The following is a 25,813-nucleotide window of genomic DNA, read 5'->3' as shown; positions in this document are numbered from 1 at the left end:
AGGTTTTAGGAGACCTCGCAGGCTTGCATAGGATCATAATCCTAACAATATAAAGTTTGGTATAAAATAGAGTAATTTATACGAGAAATGAGTTTTGTTCGTTTATCTTGATATGTCTTTACGCTTTTTACCTGCCAAGTGTAATTGTAACTATTGGTTTATGTGACCTTTAAAAAAATGAGCTGTGATAGAAATATTAAGGTAAATTGAAATAAACAATACGACCAAGTCTACTTAAGGTGTCAACATCTCAATTAATAATTTGCGGAAAAAATATTATAGAATTATTTTTTTACAAATATATTACAAATAAATATGTGTCTGTAAAACGTGACAGGATCATGGTGCAATGTGACCCTGATAGACAAAAAAAAAACTTGTACCCCTCTATTATAGTACTTTATTTTTTATTGGACCCACCCAAGGGTAGTTCTATTTCCTATGTGTAGCTCAAAGCTGACTTTTGGGTTGGATGTCCATTGTCAATTGTCAGTGTTGTACGCCTGTACTACATATGCATTTGACTATTTTTAACAAAACACTCTAACTTGGATCTTGCAGATTCCACCGTCCCAACTCCAACAGACTTTTCAGAAGCAAAGCATTTCAACGATGAAATATCTGGGATATCACTTGGTTATCGCCGTGCAGGACTTATTATAGCTTACAAAAATTCCAATACATGTTTGGTACACATAGGAAACATGACTCAAGCTAACTGCAACAAGACAGATGAAAAATATATAAGTTCAACAAGAACCAATCACTAGCTCTAATACCCAACTCGAATGGTAAGAGTTCGCAGTGCCAACCGAAATATACACTGTTGCTAGCTTAGGCCACTGAGAAAAAAAAAACACTAGAAAACTCATAAAAGGTATCATTCCAACGCAAATGGTCCATTCACCGGGTAAAGACTATGGTGAGATTCACTGATGAGAGACAATCAACTCTCCTTCCTGAGAGAAACAGCAGAGATAACACGTTCCAACACTCAGGGTCTCGAGATCATAAGCAGCAAGTGTCAGGGACTGCAACTAACAACTGCATCCCCCAGCCTGAGCCTGAGACTGGGATGAGTTTGCATTGCCGGACCTCAAGTTCACATCAACCATGTCTTCCTGCTTCGCTGATGAGAGGGTCTCCATCCCAGGAAGCGCAGCCGCAATCTTACGGAACAAAGCCTGTTCACAAGTTTGTGGTGGTCAATGCAAAACAAGAAGTACTTACTAAAGCAAAAGCACACTACTTTGAACTTCAGAGGGAAAAAATTGGCAGCTCTAGAGGCATATTATAGATATGAACCCAACTTGCAATACTAAATGAGGCATATTTATGAAGATACCTTAATGTTAAAGCCAGCTTTAGCACTGGTTTCGATAAACATCACACCAAGGTCTTTTGCCTTGCCTTCCCCTTCCTCTATTGAGACTTGCCTGTTCCATGAGATACAACAGAATTTCAGCAAGAATATAAGAGGACCATAGTTCTTCAAGCTATATTAAGACCATTGGTTGGATATCAATATATGCCATATTCCAGTTCAAATGAAAAAAAGAAACATGCACATAAATATTGAGAAATAAAATATAGTGTATGCAATGTATGTGCGTAATCTAGGATCAAAGAAAAAGCAAAGATTCAAACATAATGTCCATAGTAACATATCACAGGAAAGGAAACAGTACAGAAAACTGATCCGATGAAATGCAAGGTTCTAATAATATGCACCTCATTCCAAAAACTTGCACCAGACATTATAACTAGGGCCTGTTTGGAAAGAAGGTTTTGGGATCCAAATCTCTAAGTTTTAGACATTTAGTACAAATGTGAAGTAGACTAGAAGGGATCTGCAACCCAGACACAAGAATTAGTGAGCTGCCTGATAGCTCCCTTTTCGGCTTCTAGCATAAGAAAAAATAATAGGTTTTCTAGTAGGGATCTGCAACCCACCATTGTGGCACCACAGAACATAAGCTGCCTGGTAGCTCTCTTTTCGGCTTCATAGCATAGAAGTAACAGGAAGAAAATATTGCCTTTACTTATTGCATATTTTTTCTCTTATTTGCTTGCCTAACGTAGCACTAGATATTGATCTGAAACTACTCGTTCAAGGTACCTTTTGCACTTTAGGACTTACATATCATCCTTCCAAATCTAGATTTACTACTCCTTTCAATCCCAAATATTATGTCCATTTGACCTTAAGTCAACTTTTTTGCCTTTGACTATTAAACATTAAATAGTTGATAATGTGAGATTCATCATGAATTATCAATCTATAGATATTGTTTGTCAAAGTGCAACATTGAGGACTCTGTCAATGTCCTAAAGGATTTATAATTTGGGGATCAGAGGGAGTAATAAGTAATTCCAACCATATCAGATAACACCGTAATCTGTAGAAGAGAAACAGGAGAAAAATATAGAAAAGAAGGAATTTTGAAAGATTGATTCCAGCTTTTTCCCAGGTGCTACCCCCAAGATCTGTGGGATTAGGCTGAGGGCCCAGGTCCGACTTGACACACTCAGAGGTCAGAGCAGATAATACTTCTAAATCACACTCTAGGATACCATCCAACTAAAAAATTCGAAGTAGTACAAAATGGTGTTATTTGATTTTGCTCGATTCACTGGGTTCAGGGTATCCAACAATGGTGCTAATAAATACGATAATCAAACTGCCAATTTCAGTTCCATAGTAGATAACACAAAAGACATCTAGAGAACACTGTCTGATATCACATAAAATCTAAAAGTTTCAAATCAAACAACAGATAGATAGGACAATTGGTGATACCAATAGAAAAGAGTTAATAATGTAAGCAGCACTCACCTCTTGTCAACAAGGTCAGTTTTGTTGCCAACAAGAACAATGATAACATCACTGCCCCTCTCAGTGCGAACTTCCTCTATCCATTTTGATGTATTTAAGAAAGACTGCCTGCCTACAACATTGAACAAATAAAGCAATGAACAATACAGTAAACTTTGTGTACAATCGAAAAAATAGCCAAGATAAAGTTCCTAGTCAATCAGATAACCAAATTTTCCAAGAAAATAACTATGTGCAGCACCTTTGTGGATTCATGATCAGAGAGAGAGAGAGAGAGAGAGAGAGAGAGAGAGAGAGAGGGGAGGGAAGGAGGGAGGGAGGTTACTTGCAACATCGAATACAATGACAGCAACTGAAGAGTCTCTGATATAGCTTGGAATTAAACTCCTGAATCTTTCCTGTCCAGCAGTATCCCTGCAATCAAAGAATAAATGCATAATGTCAGGAGTCAGTAGATCTCAAGGGGGACATATAAAGACAAACAGATGCAGCAATCCATACCAGAGTTGGAGTCTCACGGTTCTATCTTCAAGATACATTGTCTTGGACAGGAAATCAATACCAATTGTAGCCTGTGTCCAAGACAGAAATTTGAGCAACACTTGATAAGCAAAACAAAAATTACTCTAACAAGCCAATCATCAGAGAAATAAATGCAATAAAACAATACTAGTCTGCAGAATGCTAAAAAATGTAACAGATCCAGCAACCTGTATACAAAGAAGCAATCGACATCAGTTGAGACTCAGTACTATTTTAAAGCCTTTAAAGTCATAATGACCGAAAACAATTATAATGCATGCCAGAGCTTCCTGCAAAGTGCCAGGCCTATGGAGATGACAGAAGTCCCTTGTCAAACTAGCATCCTTGGACAGAAAAAACACTTTGCCTTCCTTACATGTAGGACAGGTATTTAGTGGCATTCTATACACACCACAATCTCTGTCCCAACTGCCAATACACTCGGAGATTTAGACTCAGGCATCCCAGAAAATCTCTATCACATAACAATTTCGAGAGCCAGTGATCAATCATAGCATCAACATACAACATTGGATCAGTTTCTAGCACTTTTAAGGTGAGCACAAATTATCAGCATTCTAAACTAATGCGCTAGCCGCTAGGCATCTAGGAGCCAAAGCCTTTTAAAGCGCTGCATATTCCACCACACATCTAAGTGGAAAGGTAGCAGAGGTACAGACATGCCAATTCATCCTCCTCGATCAGGGATCATGAACATTCCATTGTTCCGTTGATCAGCATCATCACAGACAAAAAAAAAAAGGTTTTCTACGCTTAACTACCTAACCACCCGATCCAATCCGGCGCGGAATAGATCACCCTCATCCGGATCACATCGACCAACCGACACGCCGGCGCTGGATCTGGCCCGGCCGCTTGGAACCAACCAACTAACCAAGCCCCGATGCGGCGAGATCACACGACGAACAGCACGCGAGGGATCGATCGAGGCGTAGGGAAGGAGGGCCCCACGAGTGGCGTCGTACCTGGTAGGTGTTGTCGAATTTGTCGTACATGAAGCGGGTGATGATGCTGGTCTTGCCGACGGACTGGTCCCCAAGGAATACGAGCTTGTACTTGGCGAGCGCCGACACAGGAGCCATCTCCGCCTCCTCCTCCTCTTCTCCCTCCCACGGCAGGCGGCGGCGGCGAGGTCAGGTCAGATCGGATCCGGCGGGGGAGAGGGGGATCTCTCTCGCTCGCTCGCGCGGTCGGCGTGTGGGTGTCCGCCCCCTTGTCTCTCTCTCCCTCGCGAGTGTTGCGCTCCCCCTCCCTTGCGCGTCTGGTCGTTTGCCTCCGAGATTGGTGCCCGCCGTTTATTAGCACTTCGCGGAGAAGGCGGCCGGACCGGAGGGCAAATGGCACGAAAGCCTTTTGTTTTGTTTTTCTTAATCTTAAATAATAAAAAAACATTATGTTGTACAGACACAATGCTGAATACTTCTATGGAAAGTGAGCATTAATTTTGCTGATATAACATAATTATTTATAGAAAAAGAGAATAGGAAGTGTCATGATATGTGAGAGAAGTATCGTCACCATAACATTTCTCCAACTTAATTATTTAGTTCATAGTTTAGTAACTATGTTAATAACACTTCCACTAAAACTGACCTAATATGAATCTCATGTATCTCGGCATGGGCTGGGAAGTGGTCACACAGGCAGTGCAACGCCAGACAGTTCGATTTTGGGCTACTTAAAAGAAATCAAGTTTGAATAGAAACAATCAGATGATCTGAACCATAAGATTATGATAAAGTAGATTAAATAGTTAAACCAACCGTAAACCATTTGTGGCATATATAAATGGACGCCATAGAATAATTATGAAGCATTGTGAAGGAGCTAAAGAGGTGGTAACGGATCATGGTCGTAATGGTCACTTCACAGTCCAATTTGACTCAAAATTATATAAGATTAGAGCTCGACACTTAGATTATCTTGTTCAAATTTTAAAGACCTTTTACCATTGCCCTAAGATCAATTTTATCTCTAATTATCCTATCGTTCCATATAATAGAGTTCTAACTAATATTTTTTCTGCCCTATCATGATATTCGTAAACATCTTATTAGTATATCTCTAACACCTCCTGATACCTAATAAAAATGATAAAACAAATAGTGTAATGATAAGATGCTGTAGAAAATCAGAACTTGGAGATGCTACTCACCCCATTTTTCTAAGGTGCACATACATTTCCAAATTTAAATCTCATTTCGTGACAAACAATTAATCTCATATAGTATAATTTTTATAATTAAAATGTGATATTATTTCTCCATATCAGTAGATCTTTTATTATTACGATTTTGTATAAAATATTATAATACAGTAGAAGTGAAGGATCAAATTGTGTGTACCTTTCACTTGTCTACACTTTTTTCAAGAAAAAGTGGGTTTTAGCGACTACTCTTATCTCATGGTCAACTTATATCCTCTTTTTTTCCCCCTAACTATAGCTGGTGAGTCGATTAACTATATCAATATATTTTAGGAGCTTTATTTTATTTGTAGAACGTTCATCGCTATTCTTAGACAAATATAATATATTTTTTCTTTTGCTTTCTTCATGACTATGCCCATGTACCTTTTTGATTTTGATGCTAGGTTTCTCCCTATCATGTGTGCTTCTTTCGTTTTCTATCTCCATTGCTTTTATGCGGGTGCTTGAGTAGTTAGTGTTGGTTGGTAGGTTTGACTCAAGACTTTGCGAAGAGTATTGGTCTCTCCAAACTAAGATTAATCGCAACTCAACTGGTCTAATGAAACACACAATATTAGCTTATCTACAATCTATTTGACCTTTAAATTTGAAGCAGAAGAGTAAAATGACAGTAGTTTGATTGATCAATCAATGAGATGATCTGTGCCTTTTTATTTAGACACTAGAAAGTATTATTAGGTAATACTATTCAAACTCATAAATCATAATCTATAATATCCTAAGGCTATTTCCAATAGGAAGTGTCATATGGTTTTATTTTGATTAATTAGGATGTCATATAAGATTCTTGATGATATGACATAAAATTTAAGAAGAAATAAAAGAAACCAGTTTTATCTAGATGAAACCATGCACTGAGACTGGCCTTATGCATTGTAGAGGTAGTTTCAAACATCATTACATTTCTATATGCTATTTGGAGCCTATCAAACCACACAATGAAATTATCTATATAAACTATGCGAGACCGACCTTATGCATTGTAGAGGTAGTTTCAAACACTATACATTTCTGGTTGATTATTGGAAATATCAATATGAAATACTCCACTGAAATTAGTCTAACAAACTCATTAGTAGACTATAAGTTTCATATAAATTGTGTTAGAACTTTATTTATACAAAATACAGTTATTTTCTCTCACCCAATTACCAGAAAATCCACTTGTACCATCGACCTGATGTTGCTTCTTCTCGAAAAAAAAAAAGCATTTGCGTTTCAGCATTGCCCGCGTCAACGAACCCAACCGGGCAGCCGCGAACGGCAAAATCCCCGGCCCCGCGTCGCCCACACACGCGCCGGAGATAATTCGGGCAAAAGCATCGCCGACTGCTACAGCTCCACTCCTCCTGTCCGCTGGTACCCAGGATCACTGACACCACCGGCCTGAGCCTCCCCGGGAAGAAGCCGCCGGCGCGGGGATGGCGTCCATCTCGCGGAATCTCCGGCGATCCTTCGCCCCCGACCGCCTGCGCCGCCTCCTCCTCCTCTCCCAGCACCCGCGGGAGTACGTGACGGCGGAGTGCCACCGCCCCGTCGTCCTCCACAAGCGCGGGCCCGACATCCTCCACGACCCCTGGTTCAACCGGGTACGCATCGTCTCCGCTCCGCTCCGTCCGGGTGCTACTGGCGGCGGCGGCGGCGGCGCTCCCTGACTTGACTCGGTCGCGCTTTTTCGGGGGATTCTGGACTTCTGATGCTGCTGGCTGGCTGGCTGCTGCAGGGTACCGCGTTCTCGATGACGGAGAGGGACCGCCTCGGCGTCCGCGGCCTGCTCCCGCCCAACGTCGTCTCCTCGCAGCAGCAGATCGACAGATTCAGTACGTCTCCCCCGTTCCGATCAGCCGTTTGATTGCTTCTAGAGCTTTTGAGTTCGCCACTTGCTGCATGAACCCCCGCGGGATATAATTGGGTCCGCCTCTGTATTGTGGAATGGTGTTTCGACGATTGTGGCGTTTGGAGGTGGCTTGGTTTTGGATCAGTCTCCTGGGTCTAGGTCGAGGTTTGGAGATTGAGTATGTTCAGCTGATGCTTCAATTGGTTAGGATGCGGGGGGTGTTAGTGTCCTATAATTGTATATAGAAAGGCTGAGAGGCCTTTTATATGCTCAATTTTCTCCAGAAGCTACGAACAAACAGAAAAGCTTCCCAAAAAGTTGCAATGAAGTATGCCATATTTATGACTTGAAAGGAGTGCACAGAATTGCACATTCTTAAGTCACAGCTAGAGCTAGAGGAGATGCATCAGAGGCTGGTGGTACGTTAGCTGGTATACAGTAACTCTGTAAGCCATTTTAGGAAAACACTATTAAGAAATAGACTGTAACTGTGTTCTGCAAATTTACTTTTAAATAAATATAAATAAATTCTAATTTATACTTTGGTTACAGTGCTTGATCTGATACGGCTGCAGACATATGCGAGAGATGGGCCATCTGATACATATCCATTAGCAAAATGGCGCATCCTAAACAGATTACATGACAGAAATGAAACAATGTACTACAAGGTGTGTACCTTCACAGTTGTGCTTGCACATTCACATAGGCACAACCTTATTTTTGTTGATCATGTATATTCTCCTAAGGTACAATATATTTGATTAACATCCACAACGTGTGGTGGTTATGCACCTTCTGATTAACTTTATTGCTACTGCAGTATCAAACATTGCTGATTGGAATAGTTGACTTGAATCCTACAAGTTGAATTCTACCATTTCAAAATGGTTGCCTTATATTTTCTCTTTTTTTTTGTTTGTTAGGTCCTAATAAATAACATTGAGGAGTATGCGCCAATTGTCTACACACCAACTGTTGGACTTGTTTGCCAAAATTACAGTGGTTTGTTTCGACGGCCTAGGGGAATGTATTTTAGTTCAGAAGATCGTGGGGAGATGATGTCTATGGTGTACAACTGGCCAGCGGATCAGGTATGCATCAGTGCTTGTACAGTGTCCACTTTACTAATTGGTCTTTTGTAGTTGAACTATTCCATTGCTTTCTGTAGTACAGTTGGGTTAAGATATTCTACTTTTCAGTCCTTTGCCTTTTGGAGAACTAAAAGGACAAAAAATATATGAAGAAATTTTCTCACTCCAATTAAATCAAAATTGGTTAATCTGTCAATCTGTTGCAGGTTGACATGATAGTGGTGACTGATGGAAGCAGGATTTTGGGCCTCGGTGATCTGGGGGTGCAAGGTATTGGCATTGCTATTGGAAAATTGGATTTATATGTTGCTGCTGCTGGAATAAATCCTCAAAGGGTATGTTGAAAAGGTTCTTTAGGACTCTATAATTTCAGACTCTTCCCCCTTTCCCATCTTCCATTTTCGATTCTACAGTAAATTGACCAAATTTTTGGCAAGCAAATAACAAAATATTCACATGATATCATGCTTCAAGGATTGGGATTGTTCTTTTGTTGATTTGGTGTTGTTCTTTGGAGGGAGTCAATTTGATAATTTTTAAAAAAAATCTCAAAGAAACCCCATGCAAGATATTAGTTAAAGAACTATATTGGAACTGTGTTACTTAATGAAACAACAATAACTCGTGGATTTCACTAGCTTTGTCTAAAATGAAACTTTCAAGTGATCTACTGCTATTCTTTTACTTGCTTATTGTTGGTTTTTCATGTGGACAACTAGATAATTCTCTTCCGTATCTCTGATTGTTTTCTTACTTTTTTCTAGGTTCTTCCTGTTATGATCGATGTCGGAACAAACAATGAGAAGCTCCTTAAGGATCCTCTTTGTAAGATCTTGGCTGAATATTTTTGTTGTTAGATTTATGATACTTACAGTATTTATTTGCCTGTCAAATTCTTAGCCTTGTTTTCGCATATTCGTCATATGAAACAATATGGTCACTCTCAAAATATAATGGAAAAGATTATGTAACAAATGCATTGCTTGCCATGTTTATTAATGCATATAATGACACTTATTCAGACTAGATACACTGTATTAAGAAAATCTGTCATATTATTCTAACTTATTTCCTTGTCATTCAGATCTCGGGCTACAAGAGCACCGTCTCGAGGGAGATGAATATGTCTCAGTTATTGATGAATTCATGGAAGCTGTTTTTACTCGCTGGCCAAATGTTATTGTACAGGTACTATTTGCCATTCTATGGTTCGTTTGGTTGACCTTTTCATTACGTAAGGCTCAATCTGGAACATTATCACAAATAATTATGTTGTCTTTTTGTAGTTTGAGGACTTCCAAAGTAAATGGGCCTTTAGGCTGTTGCAGCGTTACAGAAAGACTTATCGCATGTTTAATGATGATGTTCAGGTCAGTCCTAGTTTGTGGAAATTTGTTCCTAAGATGTTCATTAGGTGTCTTCGTCTTGATGAGATATGTACTCTGTACTTCCTTTGTGATTTGTTGGCTAACAGACGGCATCTGTAAAACATGCATTTTATTTTGTCATTTCAATTCATGAATACCTCTGAATATGTAAGCAGTACTTGATGCGTGCTTTATACCACATTAAAGTTAGCAAATTTTGATCAAGTGTGGCTAGTGTTTGCTTCATGTTTACTACTCCGGCTCACTACACATTATACACATATTTTCCAGCCAAATGTTTCCACAACTGTAGAACTCGTTCGCCATAGAACATGTGGCGTGCCAACTTTTCTGTCATGTTTGTGGCATTATGTTGCTGGAAACCAAACAGGACCTAGCTTGAGGATGCTATTGCACAATCTATTTATTATCAAAGGATTGAACAATACTGTATCTTCACAGGGATCATGTGCCTTGCATTGTAGCAAGTGCATGTTCTAGCTTTAGTTACAATATTCATTGGCATATCTTTATGTTCAAGCCTTTACAAGTCAAACACAGCTTGAGTTTTGGACTTTTGCATTGTTATTGCTGGATTCATAAACTTTTCATTCCAGTTAGTATATTCCATCTTTATCAAGAAGAGTCAATGAAGTGCTCTTGAAATGACTGTTCTTTGTGTACAAAGGGAACTGCTGGTGTTGCAATAGCTGGCCTTTTAGGAGCTGTACGGGCACAAGGAAGGCCAATGATAGATTTCCCAAAGCAAAGGATTGTTGTTGCTGGTGCTGGCAGGTCCGAAACACTCTCAATCTTTTTCACTTAGTATAAAATTAGAGTATACATGCTAAGTGATTCATGGCAACATCTGTAGTTATTGTTCTGATAACTTATTAGTTAACATATTCAGTTCACAAAGAATCTTAAAAAACGAGTAAAGTTAACACTTTGCTATTCTTGTGAAAGAAGTGTTACCTCTACAACATTTCACCTTTTACAGTGCTGGTATTGGAGTGGTGAATGCTGCAAGCAGAACTATGGCAAGAATGTTGGGAAACAATGATGTTGCTTTTGAGAGTGCGAGGAGCCAATTCTGGATAGTTGATGCCCATGTAAGATGGATAACCAAGAACCCTTTAACAATTAATAAATTTGCAGGGTTGCCTATTATTTTATCCTATCCACTCCTATCTTTGTAATTGGAATGATAATCTAACTGGAAAGAATGGATGAGTACTCATATGCTCTAAGAAAATTAACTATATCAATACTGTTGTATCTATAATGTCAGTGATAGTGCCTCTTTGCTCATGTAATAATTGATTAGCTATATCCAATCATTCAAAATGTGGCCTGTTGTTTTTGCTAAGTTCTGCACAGACTAGTTGTCTGTACTTTATGAACTCGTAACCTGAGTTGCTTTTCTATTATGCAGGGTCTAATAACAGAAGACCGTGCAGACATCGACCCAGATGCACGACCTTTTGCTAGGAGAAAGGGCGAGCTTGGTCACCAGGGCCTAAGTGAGGGGGCAAGCTTAGTCGAAGTGGTACTGTCTAATCTTGTACAGTGTGCTTTTATAAGCATGGCAGATTACTAATTTTTAAAGGATGAATTGCCACATTTTGTGAAGGGATATGTATTCCCAAAAGAAGTTTCTAATATGGACCTGATTCATTACTACAACATTTATTTTACTTATTTGCAAAGCTTTTCTTTACTGAGTACCGCTCTTTTCAAGGAGTCTGAAATATGAATTTAGGTTTGAGAAGTTTGGAGAATAAACTTAATACCCCTTCCAACAAATTCTAAGGAGCATTCGTTGCTCACTATTGCGATGCAGAACTACATACAAAATGACATCACCTCATGACTTTTAACACTGTTTTTCTGTGGTCTAGAGCTAATGCCATTTCATGTGGCGTTTTTTTTTTTTGGGAGAACATTTCATGTGGTGTTAGATGGCTCAGATAACAGCCCAGTTGGGGTTCTCAGTTATTTATGGATTTTCTTGCCTGATACATCTCTCAGTTTATGTATGTATTTGTTTAAAAATTCAAATTTGGCTTAATGAAGTGGACTTCAGCTCATAAAAGAATAACATTAGACTGATGTGGAATATTTTGTATGGGTACATTGTCTGTTGTGCAGGTTAAAAAGGTGAAGCCTGATGTCATACTTGGATTATCTGCAGTTGGTGGTCTGTTCTCGAAGGAGGTAAGAGCAGTTGCATGTTAATTTCTGTTTAGTCAAAGCATTTACTCTGATTGTACAGTACTGATTCATGGTTACTGCCCGGTTACCTTTTTTTTAACCTTCTGCTGTTTTCCTTGCTACTTCTTTTTTGTAAGGTAATGGCAGAGGGATCTCGAATTAAGAGCCACTGGCTCAAAAATGAACTTAAAAGTACATGATTACAAACATAACCCAAATCTACAGAAATTATCCTTTTCCATCTATTCATATTGATAAAGAAGAATACTTTCAAACAAACAAGTCTTCAAATTACTCTTATAAATAGTTGCAACTTAGAAAACAAGCAAGCAAATCCATGTGTATTAAATATTTAAAGGGAATTGATTGAATCATTGTCTGTACAGACTGGGGTTGCTACCTTTAAACTAGGTTAAAGTGCACTGTTTGTTCCTCAAGTTGCACATGTATGTCACTTAAGTCATTAAACTACAAAGTTGCACTTTTAGGTCCCTTAACTCATGTAAATGGTCATATCGACAAAGGTTGAACTCTAAAAAAAGTTGTTAATTTAATATCATGTAATATCTTTGGCTTGATCTAAATCGTTACCACATGATATTCAAGTAAGATCAATGGAAAACTGATGTCTTTGGATTTTGAAGAGAAATTGTATCTTTCAAAAAATATACTACCCTCCCTTTGCTATTACTTGCAAGCACGCATTCAAAGTTTAGCTTAAAGTTTGAATCGATTGTGTCACCAACATTTGCCAATTACTTGCAGCAGTGGTCCTTGGCCGGGGCTACAGGAATTTCCTTTCTCCTCGCCCTGACGCCTAGAGACAGTTAGATTTTGGTCTGGTCTAGTTTCTCTCTTCGTAAGACAAGTCAGTGTAGTTGTTTTAGGGGGGTTACAGCCCCTTTTCATCCATGTAATGATGCGCAGTTCTCCTTTGGGTGGGGAGGGGGGTGGATAACCCCCCCCCTTTCTTCTTAATATAATGATGCGCAGTTCTCCTGCGCGTTCGAGAAAAAACCCTGAAATGTGCAGTTCTAAAGTTAGAGATATAAGCTATTCATCCATGTAATACTAAGGTGCTAGGATTCACCTTACTCTGTCAAACAATACAAATGTGTTATAGCACCAGTGCAAATTGTATTTCTTGCTAAAGGCCTTCTGCAAATCCTATGCTTGCCCCAAGCTGTAGGCCTTGCATCATAGATGTCGTACGCACCATTTTTTTATTTCGAAAAGCCACAATATTGAAGCGAATGCTCATCATGGGGTACCTGTACCTTCAGGTTCTAGAAGCACTAAAAGATTCATCCTCTTCGAGACCAGCAATTTTTGCAATGTCAAACCCAACTAAGAACGGTTTGTGCTGTGTAATTTTGTTCTTTTATTATTTGTCACTTGCTTTTGTCTAATTCTGTACTCCATTCCATTTTTAGCTGAGTGTACACCTGGAGAAGCCTTTTCAATTCTGGGTGAAAAGGCCATCTTTGCTAGTGGAAGCCCATTCCATGACGTGGATCTTGGTAGCTCTTCCCATTCATAGTCTCTGTTACTCGTATTTATACACAATTTTCATTTTCAGTAGTAGGATCTCATTTTTTTTTATTATATTGAACTTGGCCATTGATGATTCTTACAGGTGATGGGAAGATTGGTCACTCCAATCAAGGGAATAATATGTACCTCTTTCCTGGGTTAGATCATTAGCATTGTATGCTATGGAATTGAATTTATTCTTGTGAAAAATATGATTTCATTTTGCATTCGCTGCTGTGCAGAATAGGGCTAGGAACCCTTCTGTCTGGTGCTCGGGTTATCTCTGATGGAATGCTGCAGGCTGCAGCAGAACGGTGACTCCCTTGATCTCTTAGCACCTTGTAACATAATCGGGTTACTTATTCGCATCTATAACTGTTTCATTGCTGTGTATATTTTACTGTAGTTTGGCTTCGTACATGAAAGAAGAGGAGGTTCTCCAAGGGATAATTTATCCTCCCATCTCCAGGTTTTATAGTTTTAATTCTGATTTTCCTGTTTGTGTTGTATATTGTGCCTTCTAATATGTTCTACATGCAGAATACGTGACATCACTAAGGAGGTGGCGGCGGCAGTTGTGAGGGAAGCAGTAGCAGAGGATCTAGCTGAGGGATACCGTGAGATGGATGCACGTGAGCTTGCGCGACTCAGTGAGGTGGTTAATCTCTCCACTTCCCAAGCGAAGTAAATTTTGGTTACTACATATTACTTTGTTGACCTTGAACTCATTGTGATACAGGAAGAAACTATTGAATATGTCAAGACAAACATGTGGAGCCCTGTCTATCCAACAATAATATACAAGAAAGACTAGAGGGGTCTGTTTGCTATTTCACATATTTTCAATGATCATGTACAATTTACTTTAGCCTGCACTCTGTATGTTACTTCAGAAGTGTAGGTATGCTAGTTATAAGCAAGCAACCTTGACTGTTTTCGTGCATCTGCCATGTGGTAGGTCAAAGGCATACCTTCAGGCCTTCATTATAGGCTCCATTTCCTGACGCGTTCCATTGAGCTGGACATTTTTCTATCTTAAATGTCAGTTGTACCATCGCTGGAACTCCAATTCATTTTTTTCTGGACTGTTGATATGCTGTGTATGTTTGAACACAGATCAAGTAACAATACGACAGGTTTTCTTTATTGTTTCTTGCTATGCCAACTGTATTCTTGTCTCATTAGTACTTGCAATTTGCTGCTATGACTTGTCTACTGTCCACAGTGGCGATCCGTGTGAACCTGATGGTAAATTGATACATCCTGCCTGCCAGTGCAGGCCTGTAGCCGTCGAGTTCATGGAACAGGTAATTCCTTGGAACACGCTACTTTCCCTCTCAAGATAGGAACTATACCAGATCTGCACTATAAAGGGTAAGGCAAACCGTGCTGTTACTGTTACTTGTGACTTGTCTCTGTCACTCTGTACACATTGCCATTTGGCTCCAGTGTGGCAGTTCTTCTTAGTGCTATCCATGTCAGCTATGATGCCATGTTGGTGAAGATAGTTTGTGGTTCTATGGCGAACCTGGTTTCATCTCGCCTAACTTAGTTGATCATATCATCAATTCATCGGACCATTGATGTGCACATGTCAAAATTTAGATCTGGTCCATCCATGGTTTTCACTCGAACATGGGTTGTCCTGTAGATTTGTAGGGTTGGGGCAGCTGTTGAAGTGATAAGATTTTCAATCAGTTGGTTTAAGCTTTGATCTTAATTGTTTTCCTCATTCCTCTTTGTTTTCTTTGGGGGCAGGGCAATATCATTCAAAGTTGCATTGGATATTACTTCCCAATTGACTCTGCAGGGACGGTTTGCGCCTATTCCTTTCAACATGTTGGCAGGAAAGCACTTAGCCTTTTCGAAAGGGATGTATAGCCAGGACGATTTGCTGTCTAGTTCCTTCAGTTCTCTCGTCCTCCGTCCCTTGTTTTTTTCCCCGTTGATGCAGCTGCCAATCTTGAGCTACAGCATGCCTGACTCTGACTGCAATTTTTGTGGTAGTCAACTTCTTACGTGGTTGGGTAATGCTCGTTAGTTTGGCTCCTAGCTCATTAAATTTGCTTATTTATGTTGCTAAGAGATTTTTACTTGATGTGATGCTCAGAATCGTCACACACAACGGTGATATGCTCTTATTTTAGTTTATAACACCAACAAAAAACTTTTTTTCTGACGACAATTTCGAAAAAAAATTACTTTTTTTTATTCTGGACCCCCTGGCGTCCTAAAAATGGGGCGTAGGAATTTGCAGTTCGTCGATAAAAAAAAGTGTATTCATCCCTGCCAAATTCAAAGCAAGCCCTTACCGGCAGTAGCTGTCATTCCCTATTGGCGCTTTTCCAAATACCCCATTCCTGATTCATCCCAAATTATTAGTCGTTTTAGTTTTTTTTAGATTCATAAACTTTGTTATGCACCTAGATATAATATATGTGCATAGTAAAAGTTATAAATCTAGAAAAACTAAAATGACTAATAATTTGGGATGAAGTAGCTCTCTTCCAAAACAGGGCAGCACTCCTTTTGGTTTTGGGTATGTAAGGGACACATGAAATTTTACAAGCAGAGCACAGGAATTGGACAGATTTTCAGAACGTGCGTGCAAATTGGTTGCACGTTCCACATCCTACAGCACCAAAACTGCCGTTCGCATGCAAACAAACAGGAAATATCCTGCTGTATGTAAAAGTTTTCTTTGCCAGCTGTAAAAGTCAAATTCCAAAACCAAACTCTCCAAACACGGCAAGAAAATTTCTAAAACAACCTCCAAAAAGCGGCTACTTTTACAGGAAGAAATGAAGAAAGGATTTACAAGAACTCGGGCTGTCAGGCACGGGCACACCCAGAAGCATATTCAACAACGGCATTGCCGTCCCCATCCATTCAAAACCAAACCAGCTCGCAACTCGTGAGCAACCAAAGGGAGGCACCCCATGTTGAACACTATAAATATATGGCTCCGTCTCTCATCTTATATATGTACAATATAATCTTCTAAGCCTTTTTGCTCGTTGCTGTACCATCGATGGCTTTTCCCCTCTGTTGCCTCCCAGCTTTGCTTTATCTATCTGTGCTCATCACCAAGGCTACTGCAGATGCAAACTTCACGATGTCGAAAGCAGTATACTACCCCGACTCTGAAACAAGCGGTACCGAAAGTAAGTAACATGTGCTAACAAAAGTAAGCAGCATGCTAATCATAAAAGTTTGCTATGTTACTAGGCTTGTGCACAAATATCTAAGTAAACCATACATTATCAAAGGACAATTGTGTTTCTAACAAAACCCTTTTAGCTGGAGCATGTGAGTATGGAGCGTTTGGGGCAAAACTCAATAATGGCGATGTTTCAGCATCAGCAAGTCTCTATAGGAATGGGGTAGGCTGTGGTGCATGCTACCAGGTAAATTAATCTCTGCTGGTAGTAGTTGTGTAAACAATGAAACACAACTCTGCTTGCACTAAAATTGTTTGCGACTGCCAACAGGTTAGGTGCACAAATCCTTACTACTGCTCCCCAAGTGGTGTGACAATTGTGATCACAGACTCTGGGGCAAGCGATGGGACTGACTTCATCCTGAGCCAGCACGCATTCGCTGGAATGGGGCAGAACAAGGACGCTGGTGCAACACTGCTGAACTTTGGTTATGTTGGAATTGAGTACAGGAGGTGCGTGCATAGTAAACATGGCTAAAGCTCTATACTTGAACAATATACCTCATTGCTTTCTTTGCATGGCAAAGAAGCTGAAAACTACAACACAAATGATCTTGCATAATGAATTAATGACATGACATGTTGAAATTTGCATGGTTTCTCTCAACTTCAGGGTTCCCTGTATCTACCCAGGCAAGAATATTATATTCAAGATTACTGAGAGCAGCCATTTCCCCTACTATTTTGAATTTGAGATCTGGTATCAACAAGGCAACCAGGATATCATTGCAGTCCAGCTATGTGAGGTAAACACTAAAGCACATCATGTAGAAAAAAGACAGTAAATTTTATGAATATTCAGAAAGACTTTAAATATGCAGGAATGTAAATTGAAATTCTTATCTTAAAGACCTGTTGATGGTTGAATGCAGACTGTAAACCTGACATGCCAGCTTCTGAACCGAACTCATGGTGCAGTATGGGCTGCTGTCTCCCCACCAAGTGGTCCTCTGTCCATAAGGATGCTATTTAGCAGTGGAGCACCACATGGTGGCAACCAGAAATGGCTAGTTCCCACAAGCATAATACCACAGAACTGGACAGCAGGGGCCACGTATGATTCTGGGGTCCAAGTGCAGCTGCAGTAGCTATGATCGAATATGCCACAGGATTATATAGCTAGTAGGATCATTAATTGTTCCCTTGCCTTCTATAATAATGTATAATCTTGCAGCCTATTTATTGTAATATTTGAAGATTTTGATGCATATATATCAATAATTTCTCATTGAAGAATATGCAATGTACAAAACCGAACAATTGACAAAGCTTTGTTAGCACATCAAATAGACCTGGAGCCATCTTTTATTTGCCTGCGGCGGACCAAGAATCACTGAAATGCATCTGGGGGATGGGTTACGCTCTTTTATGCAGAGAAGGCACAGGTTCATCAAAATTGGAGATAATTAGCACCGCAATTACATCAACTTAGCCACAGATAAACACTGTACACCATCATGCTTATGTTCAATTCAATTTACAAAGGCTGGCTGACCCACTCAATTCATAGGAGTGTACAAGTTCTTGGTGAGGAGGATTCCCAGCAATCATGTCAGCTCTGAACTGCTGAACTATCAAAAGAAACAAACCTTGTCAGTAAAAACTTTCAAATAATTATAGTCAAAATTAATAAGCTTAGCAGCAAGATTTCCTATTTCATTTATATTTGAGAAATTAAACATTTATTAGAGGAAACACCTAAACATCCTAATGTTTCAATCTTGTGGACAAACAATCTTGTGGACAAACACAACCTGAGTCTAAACTAGTTATAACAGAAAAATAAAGGGACAAGAAAATACTAAGAAGGGAACCACCATGTGTTTAGGAAATCTGGTTAGATGTGAAGTGAAACAAGAGACAAATTCAGCATGTTCCCCATACATATCATGTCATATCAATGAAAGACCATTTAGTTGGCCAAGTATTGGCAACTATTCCCTCCATCCCAAATTATTAGTCATTTTAGCTTTTCTAGGTACATAATTTTTGCTACGTATTTAGATATATATCATGTCTAGGTGCATAGCAAAATTGATGTATCTAGAAAATCCAAAATGACTAATAATTTGGGATGGAGGGAGTAGTCAGGGTAAAATTTTAAAGCATGTTCCTCCACCTTCGCTCAATTTGGGTTAGACCTTGATGCGGTAAAAATAGACGTTCCTCTAATGCTAAACAGCTGACAGTAGTGAACTGGGTACATATATTAAGCTCACACCCCATAATATGTTGTACTATTCTAACACCGTTTTTGGTCTATTCTATATGAATCATTAGAAAATCCAGAAATTTCCAAACCCACAAAACTATATACAAATAAATTTTCCAACTGCCATACCCCCAACTTTGAGGTTCGACTAACACAGTGAATTCTTCGCAGTTCAAGTCACTGCACTGCAACACAGTGAATTCTTTGATGTTTTGTGATGGGAAATAAAATCACCTCTTTTGAGTAAATTAACACCAATTACTTACCAATGTTGCTAGTATGATATGTACTATAGATTGCAAATGTACCATCAAAGCCCCATCAGACCTGCCATCACCCACGTGATTTCCATTCATTAAACACAGTACAGAATGATGATATATTGGAAGTGAACATTATAGATTATACCATTCGTTGTCTGTGCAACCGCTCCTGCTTGTGTTGTATGGTCAGGATGTTGGCTGCCTACAAAGGAAATTGCTTGACTACTTGAAGCAACAGCATGATTTCCCATATCAGGATAGCCTGTCTGTAGAATATTATCAAGATGCTTCAGAAGAACACTTGATTGGCTTTCAATATACGACATTGCCTCCTCAGATTTGGAAGCCCTTGAAGCAATCAAGCTAGCCAACCGGCACATATTATTGAATCGGGATTCTGAGGCTGATTGCATGACACTGCCAGATCCATAGGTTGGTTCCTCCCCAATATGAACAGAACGGGCATCTTTTCTCCATCTTTTCAAAATATATTGTTCTGGGAGCTCTTTGATATTCTTGAGATCAAGTACCTTCAGTACATGACAGCATTGAATTCCAACAGCCTCAAACTTCTTGCAGCTGCAACTGGCTGAGCCATCTAGTGCATCAAATTTGACAATGTTCTCTGATGGCTTCTCATCAAGCACAATTTTGTACTCCGAGATTGTGCCGATCACACCACAGGGGAAGGACATGCAATTCATGTAAGCCTCAAACTCGCCCTGGAACATCTTGAAAGCCTCAGGTGTATAAGCGTTTGACGATTGTTTTAGCATTCGCAATGATGGGATAGGCAAAGTAACCTGGCTGCCATCAACATCAGCGTGCAATTTCTTTGAACGATGCTCTTCCAGAATAACCTCATAACGCCTGAAGAACTGCAGAATATCTTCTTGCTCACTGAGCTCTCGTTTCAGTTCATTAATCATGTTATCCTTCTGAAGAGTGGTGAGTATATCAGCAGAAAAGATGGTTCTCTGATAAGGCAAAGCCCATTTTTCTTTCTCCATGAAAAGACCGCTGAGCCACTCACTCTCGCTGATGTCATGTTTCTCAATTAGCCTTTCCCATGCTGACAAGAACTCCATCTCATCCTCATAGTCAAAGAGAAAATGGCTCAAAGCATTGCTGAAACTCTTTGAGCTTTCAAACGCCTGCTTCAAGTGCCTCTTTGAATTGTGGTATATATGCCACACGCTTGTGCAACGGTTGCTTCCAGGCCAGACCTCTGCTGCTGCAGCAGCACACTCAGGACGCTCATCGATCAAAATAGTTTGTGGCTGCCTAGCACGCATAGCATCAGCAAACACCTCAAATACCCATTTGAATGACTGAATGCTTTCATCATAGAGTAGTGCTGCACCAAACACAAGTAACTGCTTGTGGTTGTCTACACCAACAAACAATGCAAATGGCCGTCCATAGATATTCAATCCATATGTTGTATCAAAGCAAACAACATCCCCAAAACTCCTGAAATCAATTATTGATTTTGCATCAGCCCAGAAGAAATTTACAGCAGATTTCCCATCAGGCCCAATCCCTACTGCATAATACACTGAAGGGTTCCCTAGCTGCAACTCCTCCAAGTATTGCAATGCTGCGCCAGCATCACCGAGCTGCACACCCTTCCCTTGCTTCCTCCGATGCAGGTCCCCCGCCCCAAGCTCATGTGCCCGAGCCCTCATCTTATGTGACCGCAGCTTATGCACGCTCTCCGGATTGGCGAGCGGATGGTTATGGTCTGGGAAGAACTTCGCCACACGGTATGTCCGGCAGGGGGTGATCTTGATCACCATTCTCGCCTGGCATCCTGTCCGTGTTGGTGCTGGGCCAGGCCTAGGTGTGCCTGATGATCCTGCAACACCATTTGCATTGACTATGGCTCCACCCTCTTGTTTGGCACGGTCGCTGACACCCTCGCGGGAACAAACAAAGATCCGTGACACTATCATCCCGCGCTTGCGCTTCTTGTAAGAACGGCGGACACTGAAGCCTACGTGCTCAGCATACCTGTTGTAGAAGACATACGCGTCCTCCTCGGTCTCGAAGTGCATGTCCACGTGTGGCCCATCCCTTAGGTCCGGCAAGCTTGCTGCAGTCGCTATGCTGTGGTGTGATGAGCTTGGTGGCAGTAAGGCCAGAGAAACCGCAGGCGCCGCGGACGCGAGCTGGTGGTTGTGCTCGGCAACGAAGTCTGTGACACGGAAGGCGTTGGCAGAAGGGATGAGCTTGATCGTGAGCGACGCCAGGCAGCCTGTGCGCGAGTCAGGGCACCGCGGCGCTGGCGCCGTTGAGGATGAGGACACGACTCCGGCTCCGGCCGTATCGTCCTGGGGCTTCTTGGGCTCCTGGCGGAACCCCTGCTTGGAGCAGACGAAGAGGCGGCGGGTGACGGTGTGCCGCGAGTTCTTGGACTTGTTGGACTTGCGGACTACGAAGCCGAGGCGGGCGGCGTAGGCCTTGTAGAACTCGTAGGCGTCATCCTCTGTCTCGAAGTACATTCCCAAATGCGGGGAGGTCGGGACGTCGGCGTCGGCGTCATTGCCGCCGGCGGAGGTCGATGCAGTCAGGGCGAGGTTGGTGGCGGAGGCGTCGGCGGCACTAGAGGAGGGCGAGGAGGATCCGGAGGAGGTGGGGGACGACGGCGAGGACTCGCCGGAGAGGCGGGAGGGGTCCCCGGCGGCGGACATTAGGGTTTGCGCCAGGGTTTGGAGGAAGGAGGGGGCACGAGGAGGGAGAAGGGGACCTAGAGGTCGGAAGGATCGCCTGCGAAGGCGGCGGCTGTGGTTCTCTGTGTGTGCGTGGCTGATGGTCATCGCCCTGCGAAGGCGGCGGCGGTCTGCTGCTACCTGCGAGGGTCATGGCTGACTCCCTTTCGAACCATTTCCATTTTGTTCTTCACTTCTTCGTGCGCATGCTAACCTTGTTGCGGTGATTTTATTATGGAGTAAAGAGAATGCTTCGAGCCATTTTTTGAGATGATATTAAAGTTGAAAAAAATCTCCAACATCTTATAAATCTTAAAGATCAAAGAAATATAGTATACTAAAAAATAAAAGAAACTATTATCAAAAGTCATGTAGCTCCTTGCCGCTCAAAGCATGGAAACTAGAATTACAGAGCAATTCAATTACGTAGGAAAGAAAAAAAATAGTCTAGTTTTTCTTTTGTTAATTTGAAGATTCCTTTGTGAAATATTGAATACTCGGGGCACAGATTTTTAGCAATTGTAACAATGTAGAGAGCATGCTAGATGACTGACCAATTTGAAAGGATAAAATATAAAAAAGAGTAAAATTCACAGCGAGTCCCTAAACTTGCGCAGCGGTGTCATCCAAGTCCCCGAACTCCCAAAATAGCATTTTGGACTCCCTATTCTTGTTTCGGGTACCATCCCCATCCAAACGGGCACAAACCAGACCCGTTTGCCGACGTGGGGCTCCACGCTAGAGCTGATGTGGATCGGCGCGGCTCAAAAAAACGCCTCGCCCCTTTCCGCTCGGCCCGTCCCCTGATTCGCCGCCATCTGGACTCCTCGTCGTTTTCTTGTCGCCGGCCCTGATTCCTGCGGCGGCGGAGGTCGGCAGGGATACTACTACTCTTGTCCTCCCGCTCCGAGGGTAAAGAGGAAGGGGACGAGCGCCTTCACCGTCACCTGCTACAGGCCGTGGCAATCGGGGATGGCGGATAGGTACGCTAGGTACCGGGAGAAGGCAGACCCAATCCCTACGTACGGTAAGTTTTGCAGCATGGTTCTCTTGTCGATTCATTGATTAGGGTTCGTAAGGTTGGACCTTTGCACTAGGGTTGATTGATTTGAGGACTGAACCGTATGTGTGATTTTGCTTTGTACTGTAGGTGGCAGTGACAATCTTTTCACCATCGAATTGCATCATGGTGAGTTTTTCGTTCGGTCTGGTCAGTTGAGGACATATGTTGATGAGAAAATTGATTGGTTTGATTATTGCGATGCTAATATTTTATCTCCGCGATGGTGTGAAGATTTCCTATATATTCTGGGTTACTCTGATTCTGATACGGACAGTTTGAAGGTGTATTGGCTATTACCAGGGAAGGACCTCTCAGATGGGTTGAGACTTATCAAAGATCGTGCAGACAATGATGCAATGAGATCAGTGGTGGGTAGGGTAGAATCTATGGTAGTTTACATTGACCATGAAGGCACTCTGGGTGGTGTAAATTGGGATGATGTGGTTGTGAACCCCGTAGCTGAAAAGAAGGATTGTGAGACTCTCCCTGATTCCTACAAAAACTTGAGAAGCAGTTTAGATGAACAGAAGAGTGAGCCTGTAACAAATGACAGTTGCAGTGATATGACAATGAGGATTCTGACTTTGTGGACAGTAACAATGAGGTTGTGCGTGGAGTTGATGATTTGTTTGTGGATTATGTCGATGACGATGTGGTTGATGAGGGAGTAGGCAAAGGGAAGAGAATTGGGAGGTCAACTGTAGTATCCTATGAGGAAGGAGATCATGAATCCAGTGATGACGAAGGTCTGCAAGTAGCAAATGATGATGTGGAGGGACAGATTAATCTCAAGTTTAAGAATTTCAGTACAGAGGACATGAGTAACCCTTCATTCAAGGTTGGGATGGTATTTGAGTTAGTAGAGATCTTGAGGTTCGGCAATCCGTCATGGCGACTTGCCCCCGCGGTACTAGAGCTGGAATCCATGCGGCTGAGAAATTGGGCTACAGGATAGGTGAGGAGCCAGGGGAGCCGGTGAATTAGGAGAAATCAGGGGAGGAGGGGGGCGGAGGAACTCACGCCGGTGAACAGATGGGCGCCGACGGCAGTGACGGCGGCGCAAGGGTTCCAAGGAACGGGTGAGTCCGGACGGCGGCGAATGGTGGGGACGGGCCGAGCCCCGAGCAGGTGAGGGTGAAGGCGCTGCCGACCTCCGCCGCCGCAGGAGCAGCAGAGCCGGCGGCAAGAACGACGACGGCGTTAGGAGGGGCGAGGAGTCCAGATGGCGGCGAATCAGGGGTACGGGCCGAGCGAAAAGGGGCGAGCCGGTTCTTTTGAGCCGCGCCGATCCACGTCAGCTCCAGCGTGGAGCCCCACGTCGGCAAACGGGTCTAGTTTGTGCTCGTTTGGATGAGGATGGTACCCGAAACAAGAACATGGAGTATAAAATGCTATTTTGGGAGTTCGGGGACCTGAACGACACCGCTGCGCAAGTTTAGGGACCGGCCATGAATTTTACTCTATAAAAAATATTATTGGTGATGAAGAGAGAAAGTATATAGGATATGAGAGATGAGCAATCTGCTGGAGATGCTCTAAACTACTTAAAGCCCCAATTATGATTTCCTCCTTTGATGGCCCCTTGCTCAGGCAATGAATTCAAATTCTGTCCAGAAATTGCATGAGATGGAAGCATTCAAAAACTCGTCACAATATGACAAATCCAGTGTAAAGCTCACCATGCGTGTAAATAAATTTGGGTCTTGGAACAACTGCTCATGGGAATCCATGGGCAATGGCACTGTAGCCAGCGTGCCATGGCAATGCCAAAATCTGCCACGACATCAGAGCTCCTCTGGGCATAATCCATAATAGATCCCAGCTCAGTGCCCCTGCTTCTCACCTCAAGCCAGCCCCCTCCATGCTTCGGTCTATTTGGCAACTGCAACAGATTTGAACGGTTCGACAGAACCAACTGGGATGCAGGGGTAATTTGAAATTTGTTGTCAGAGCATAGTCAGCAAAGAGAGGTGCTGAACAAGTAGTGACAGGGCATGCTTACCTGACGCCACAAGTCATCAAATGGATGTCTTTGCCCAACATGCAAATGCAAAGGATCAAAATAAACATTATGGGCCAAAGCGAACCTTTGATAACTTGAGGGACCAAAATGGTCACTAGCTCTATTTATCTAATACCTGCCCATGACCTGAAAGCTCGGACATCTTCAATCCTTTTGTTTTGAGCTTCGGTTTTGTCATGCAATGAGTTCAAATTCCTATACAGGTTCCTGTGTAGCTTCAGGAAGACATGCCTGTATTTCCACTTGTCACAGTAAATATTATGTTTTGACATGTAACCAATGACTTCCATCACCCTAGAAAAATACCCACCTCTAAGTAAATCCAGAATCAAGCAATCGAGCAAGTCCATATCCACATCTAGCTCTCCATATTCAAGTCTGCGCTTTATTTCTCCCCAGAGCATGGTAATCTCCCTATGCATGTCCATTGAAGAATAACCACACAACATGTGGCAAAATGTATAAGAAGTGGGCATGATATTTTGTTCTCTCATACACTTATGAGCGCATCTTCCATCATTTTTGCCTTGCAGAAGAAAAGAATCGAATTATTGAACTCTAATGTCAAGTGCTCTCCAGGGTTGTAATGTTTCATTTCTTCAGCCAAAGCAGCAAATAGAGATGAATGAGTGAGAGGCATTTCATCCTTCACTATTTTGGCAACATTCTTGATGGTAAATGGTGAATT

The 25,813-nt window shown here is 41.7% G+C and overlaps 4 protein-coding genes and 1 long non-coding RNA gene across 8 annotated transcripts; 2 read left to right on the top strand and 3 right to left on the bottom strand.

Annotated features, from left to right (window-relative positions):
* Positions 1–604: 604 nt before the first annotated feature.
* Positions 605–4,723, bottom strand: LOC120688586 (ras-related protein RABH1b). The gene is made up of 6 exons (XM_039970953.1): positions 4,345–4,723; positions 3,338–3,408; positions 3,162–3,250; positions 2,837–2,948; positions 1,346–1,436; positions 605–1,184 (listed from the first exon to the last, which is right to left on the bottom strand). Exons 1-6 carry the CDS (start codon positions 4,459–4,461, stop codon positions 1,038–1,040), a joined length of 627 nt encoding a protein of 208 aa, XP_039826887.1. The 5' UTR covers positions 4,462–4,723; the 3' UTR covers positions 605–1,037.
* A 2,156-nt stretch (positions 4,724–6,879) lies between these two features.
* Positions 6,880–14,792, top strand: LOC120688565 (NAD-dependent malic enzyme 62 kDa isoform, mitochondrial-like). Of its 2 annotated transcripts, XM_039970934.1 has the most exons (20): positions 6,880–7,177; positions 7,312–7,408; positions 7,978–8,096; positions 8,352–8,519; positions 8,726–8,854; positions 9,284–9,344; positions 9,604–9,707; positions 9,806–9,889; positions 10,575–10,681; positions 10,887–10,998; positions 11,322–11,435; positions 12,038–12,103; positions 13,384–13,456; positions 13,534–13,620; positions 13,737–13,791; positions 13,876–13,947; positions 14,040–14,102; positions 14,174–14,288; positions 14,373–14,451; positions 14,592–14,792. In XM_039970934.1, the coding sequence occupies exons 1-19, from the start codon at positions 7,010–7,012 to the stop codon at positions 14,445–14,447; spliced, it is 1,869 nt and encodes a 622-aa protein (XP_039826868.1). In that variant the 5' UTR covers positions 6,880–7,009; the 3' UTR covers positions 14,448–14,451; positions 14,592–14,792. The 2 variants fall into 2 exon arrangements, with proteins under 2 accessions (XP_039826868.1, XP_039826859.1); XM_039970925.1 differs by having other exon boundaries at positions 14,373–14,779.
* Positions 14,793–16,614: 1,822 nt separating this feature from the next.
* Positions 16,615–18,091, top strand: LOC120688579 (expansin-like B1). Its single transcript, XM_039970946.1, has 5 exons — positions 16,615–16,797; positions 16,934–17,040; positions 17,125–17,306; positions 17,467–17,599; positions 17,726–18,091. Exons 1-5 carry the CDS (start codon positions 16,665–16,667, stop codon positions 17,939–17,941), a joined length of 771 nt encoding a protein of 256 aa, XP_039826880.1. The 5' UTR covers positions 16,615–16,664; the 3' UTR covers positions 17,942–18,091.
* On the bottom strand, positions 16,651–22,150 carry LOC120688552 (protein FAR1-RELATED SEQUENCE 5-like). 2 transcript variants are annotated; one of them, XR_005681164.1, is made up of 4 exons: positions 19,474–22,150; positions 19,332–19,392; positions 17,706–18,424; positions 16,651–16,776 (listed from the first exon to the last, which is right to left on the bottom strand). XR_005681164.1 is itself a non-coding variant. In XM_039970915.1 (3 exons), the coding sequence occupies exons 1-2, from the start codon at positions 22,145–22,147 to the stop codon at positions 19,376–19,378; spliced, it is 2,691 nt and encodes an 896-aa protein (XP_039826849.1). In that variant the 5' UTR covers positions 22,148–22,150; the 3' UTR covers positions 18,032–18,419; positions 19,332–19,375. The 2 variants fall into 2 exon arrangements, 1 of the variants encoding a protein (XP_039826849.1); XM_039970915.1 differs by lacking the exon at positions 16,651–16,776 and having other exon boundaries at positions 18,032–18,419.
* Positions 22,151–24,672: 2,522 nt separating this feature from the next.
* LOC120688543 lies at positions 24,673–25,620 on the bottom strand. Of its 2 annotated transcripts, none has more exons than XR_005681159.1 (3): positions 25,241–25,620; positions 25,105–25,132; positions 24,673–25,017 (listed from the first exon to the last, which is right to left on the bottom strand). It is a non-coding gene; the product is annotated as an uncharacterized LOC120688543 (long non-coding RNA). The 2 variants fall into 2 exon arrangements; XR_005681158.1 differs by having other exon boundaries at positions 25,105–25,356; positions 25,436–25,620.
* Positions 25,621–25,813: the final 193 nt, after the last annotated feature.

This window comes from Panicum virgatum, chromosome 2K, assembly GCF_016808335.1.
Source record: "Panicum virgatum strain AP13 chromosome 2K, P.virgatum_v5, whole genome shotgun sequence".
Taxonomy (NCBI): domain Eukaryota; kingdom Viridiplantae; phylum Streptophyta; class Magnoliopsida; order Poales; family Poaceae; genus Panicum; species Panicum virgatum.
Note: the sequence above shows the minus strand (reverse complement) of the source record. Positions and strands in the feature narration are given on the sequence as shown.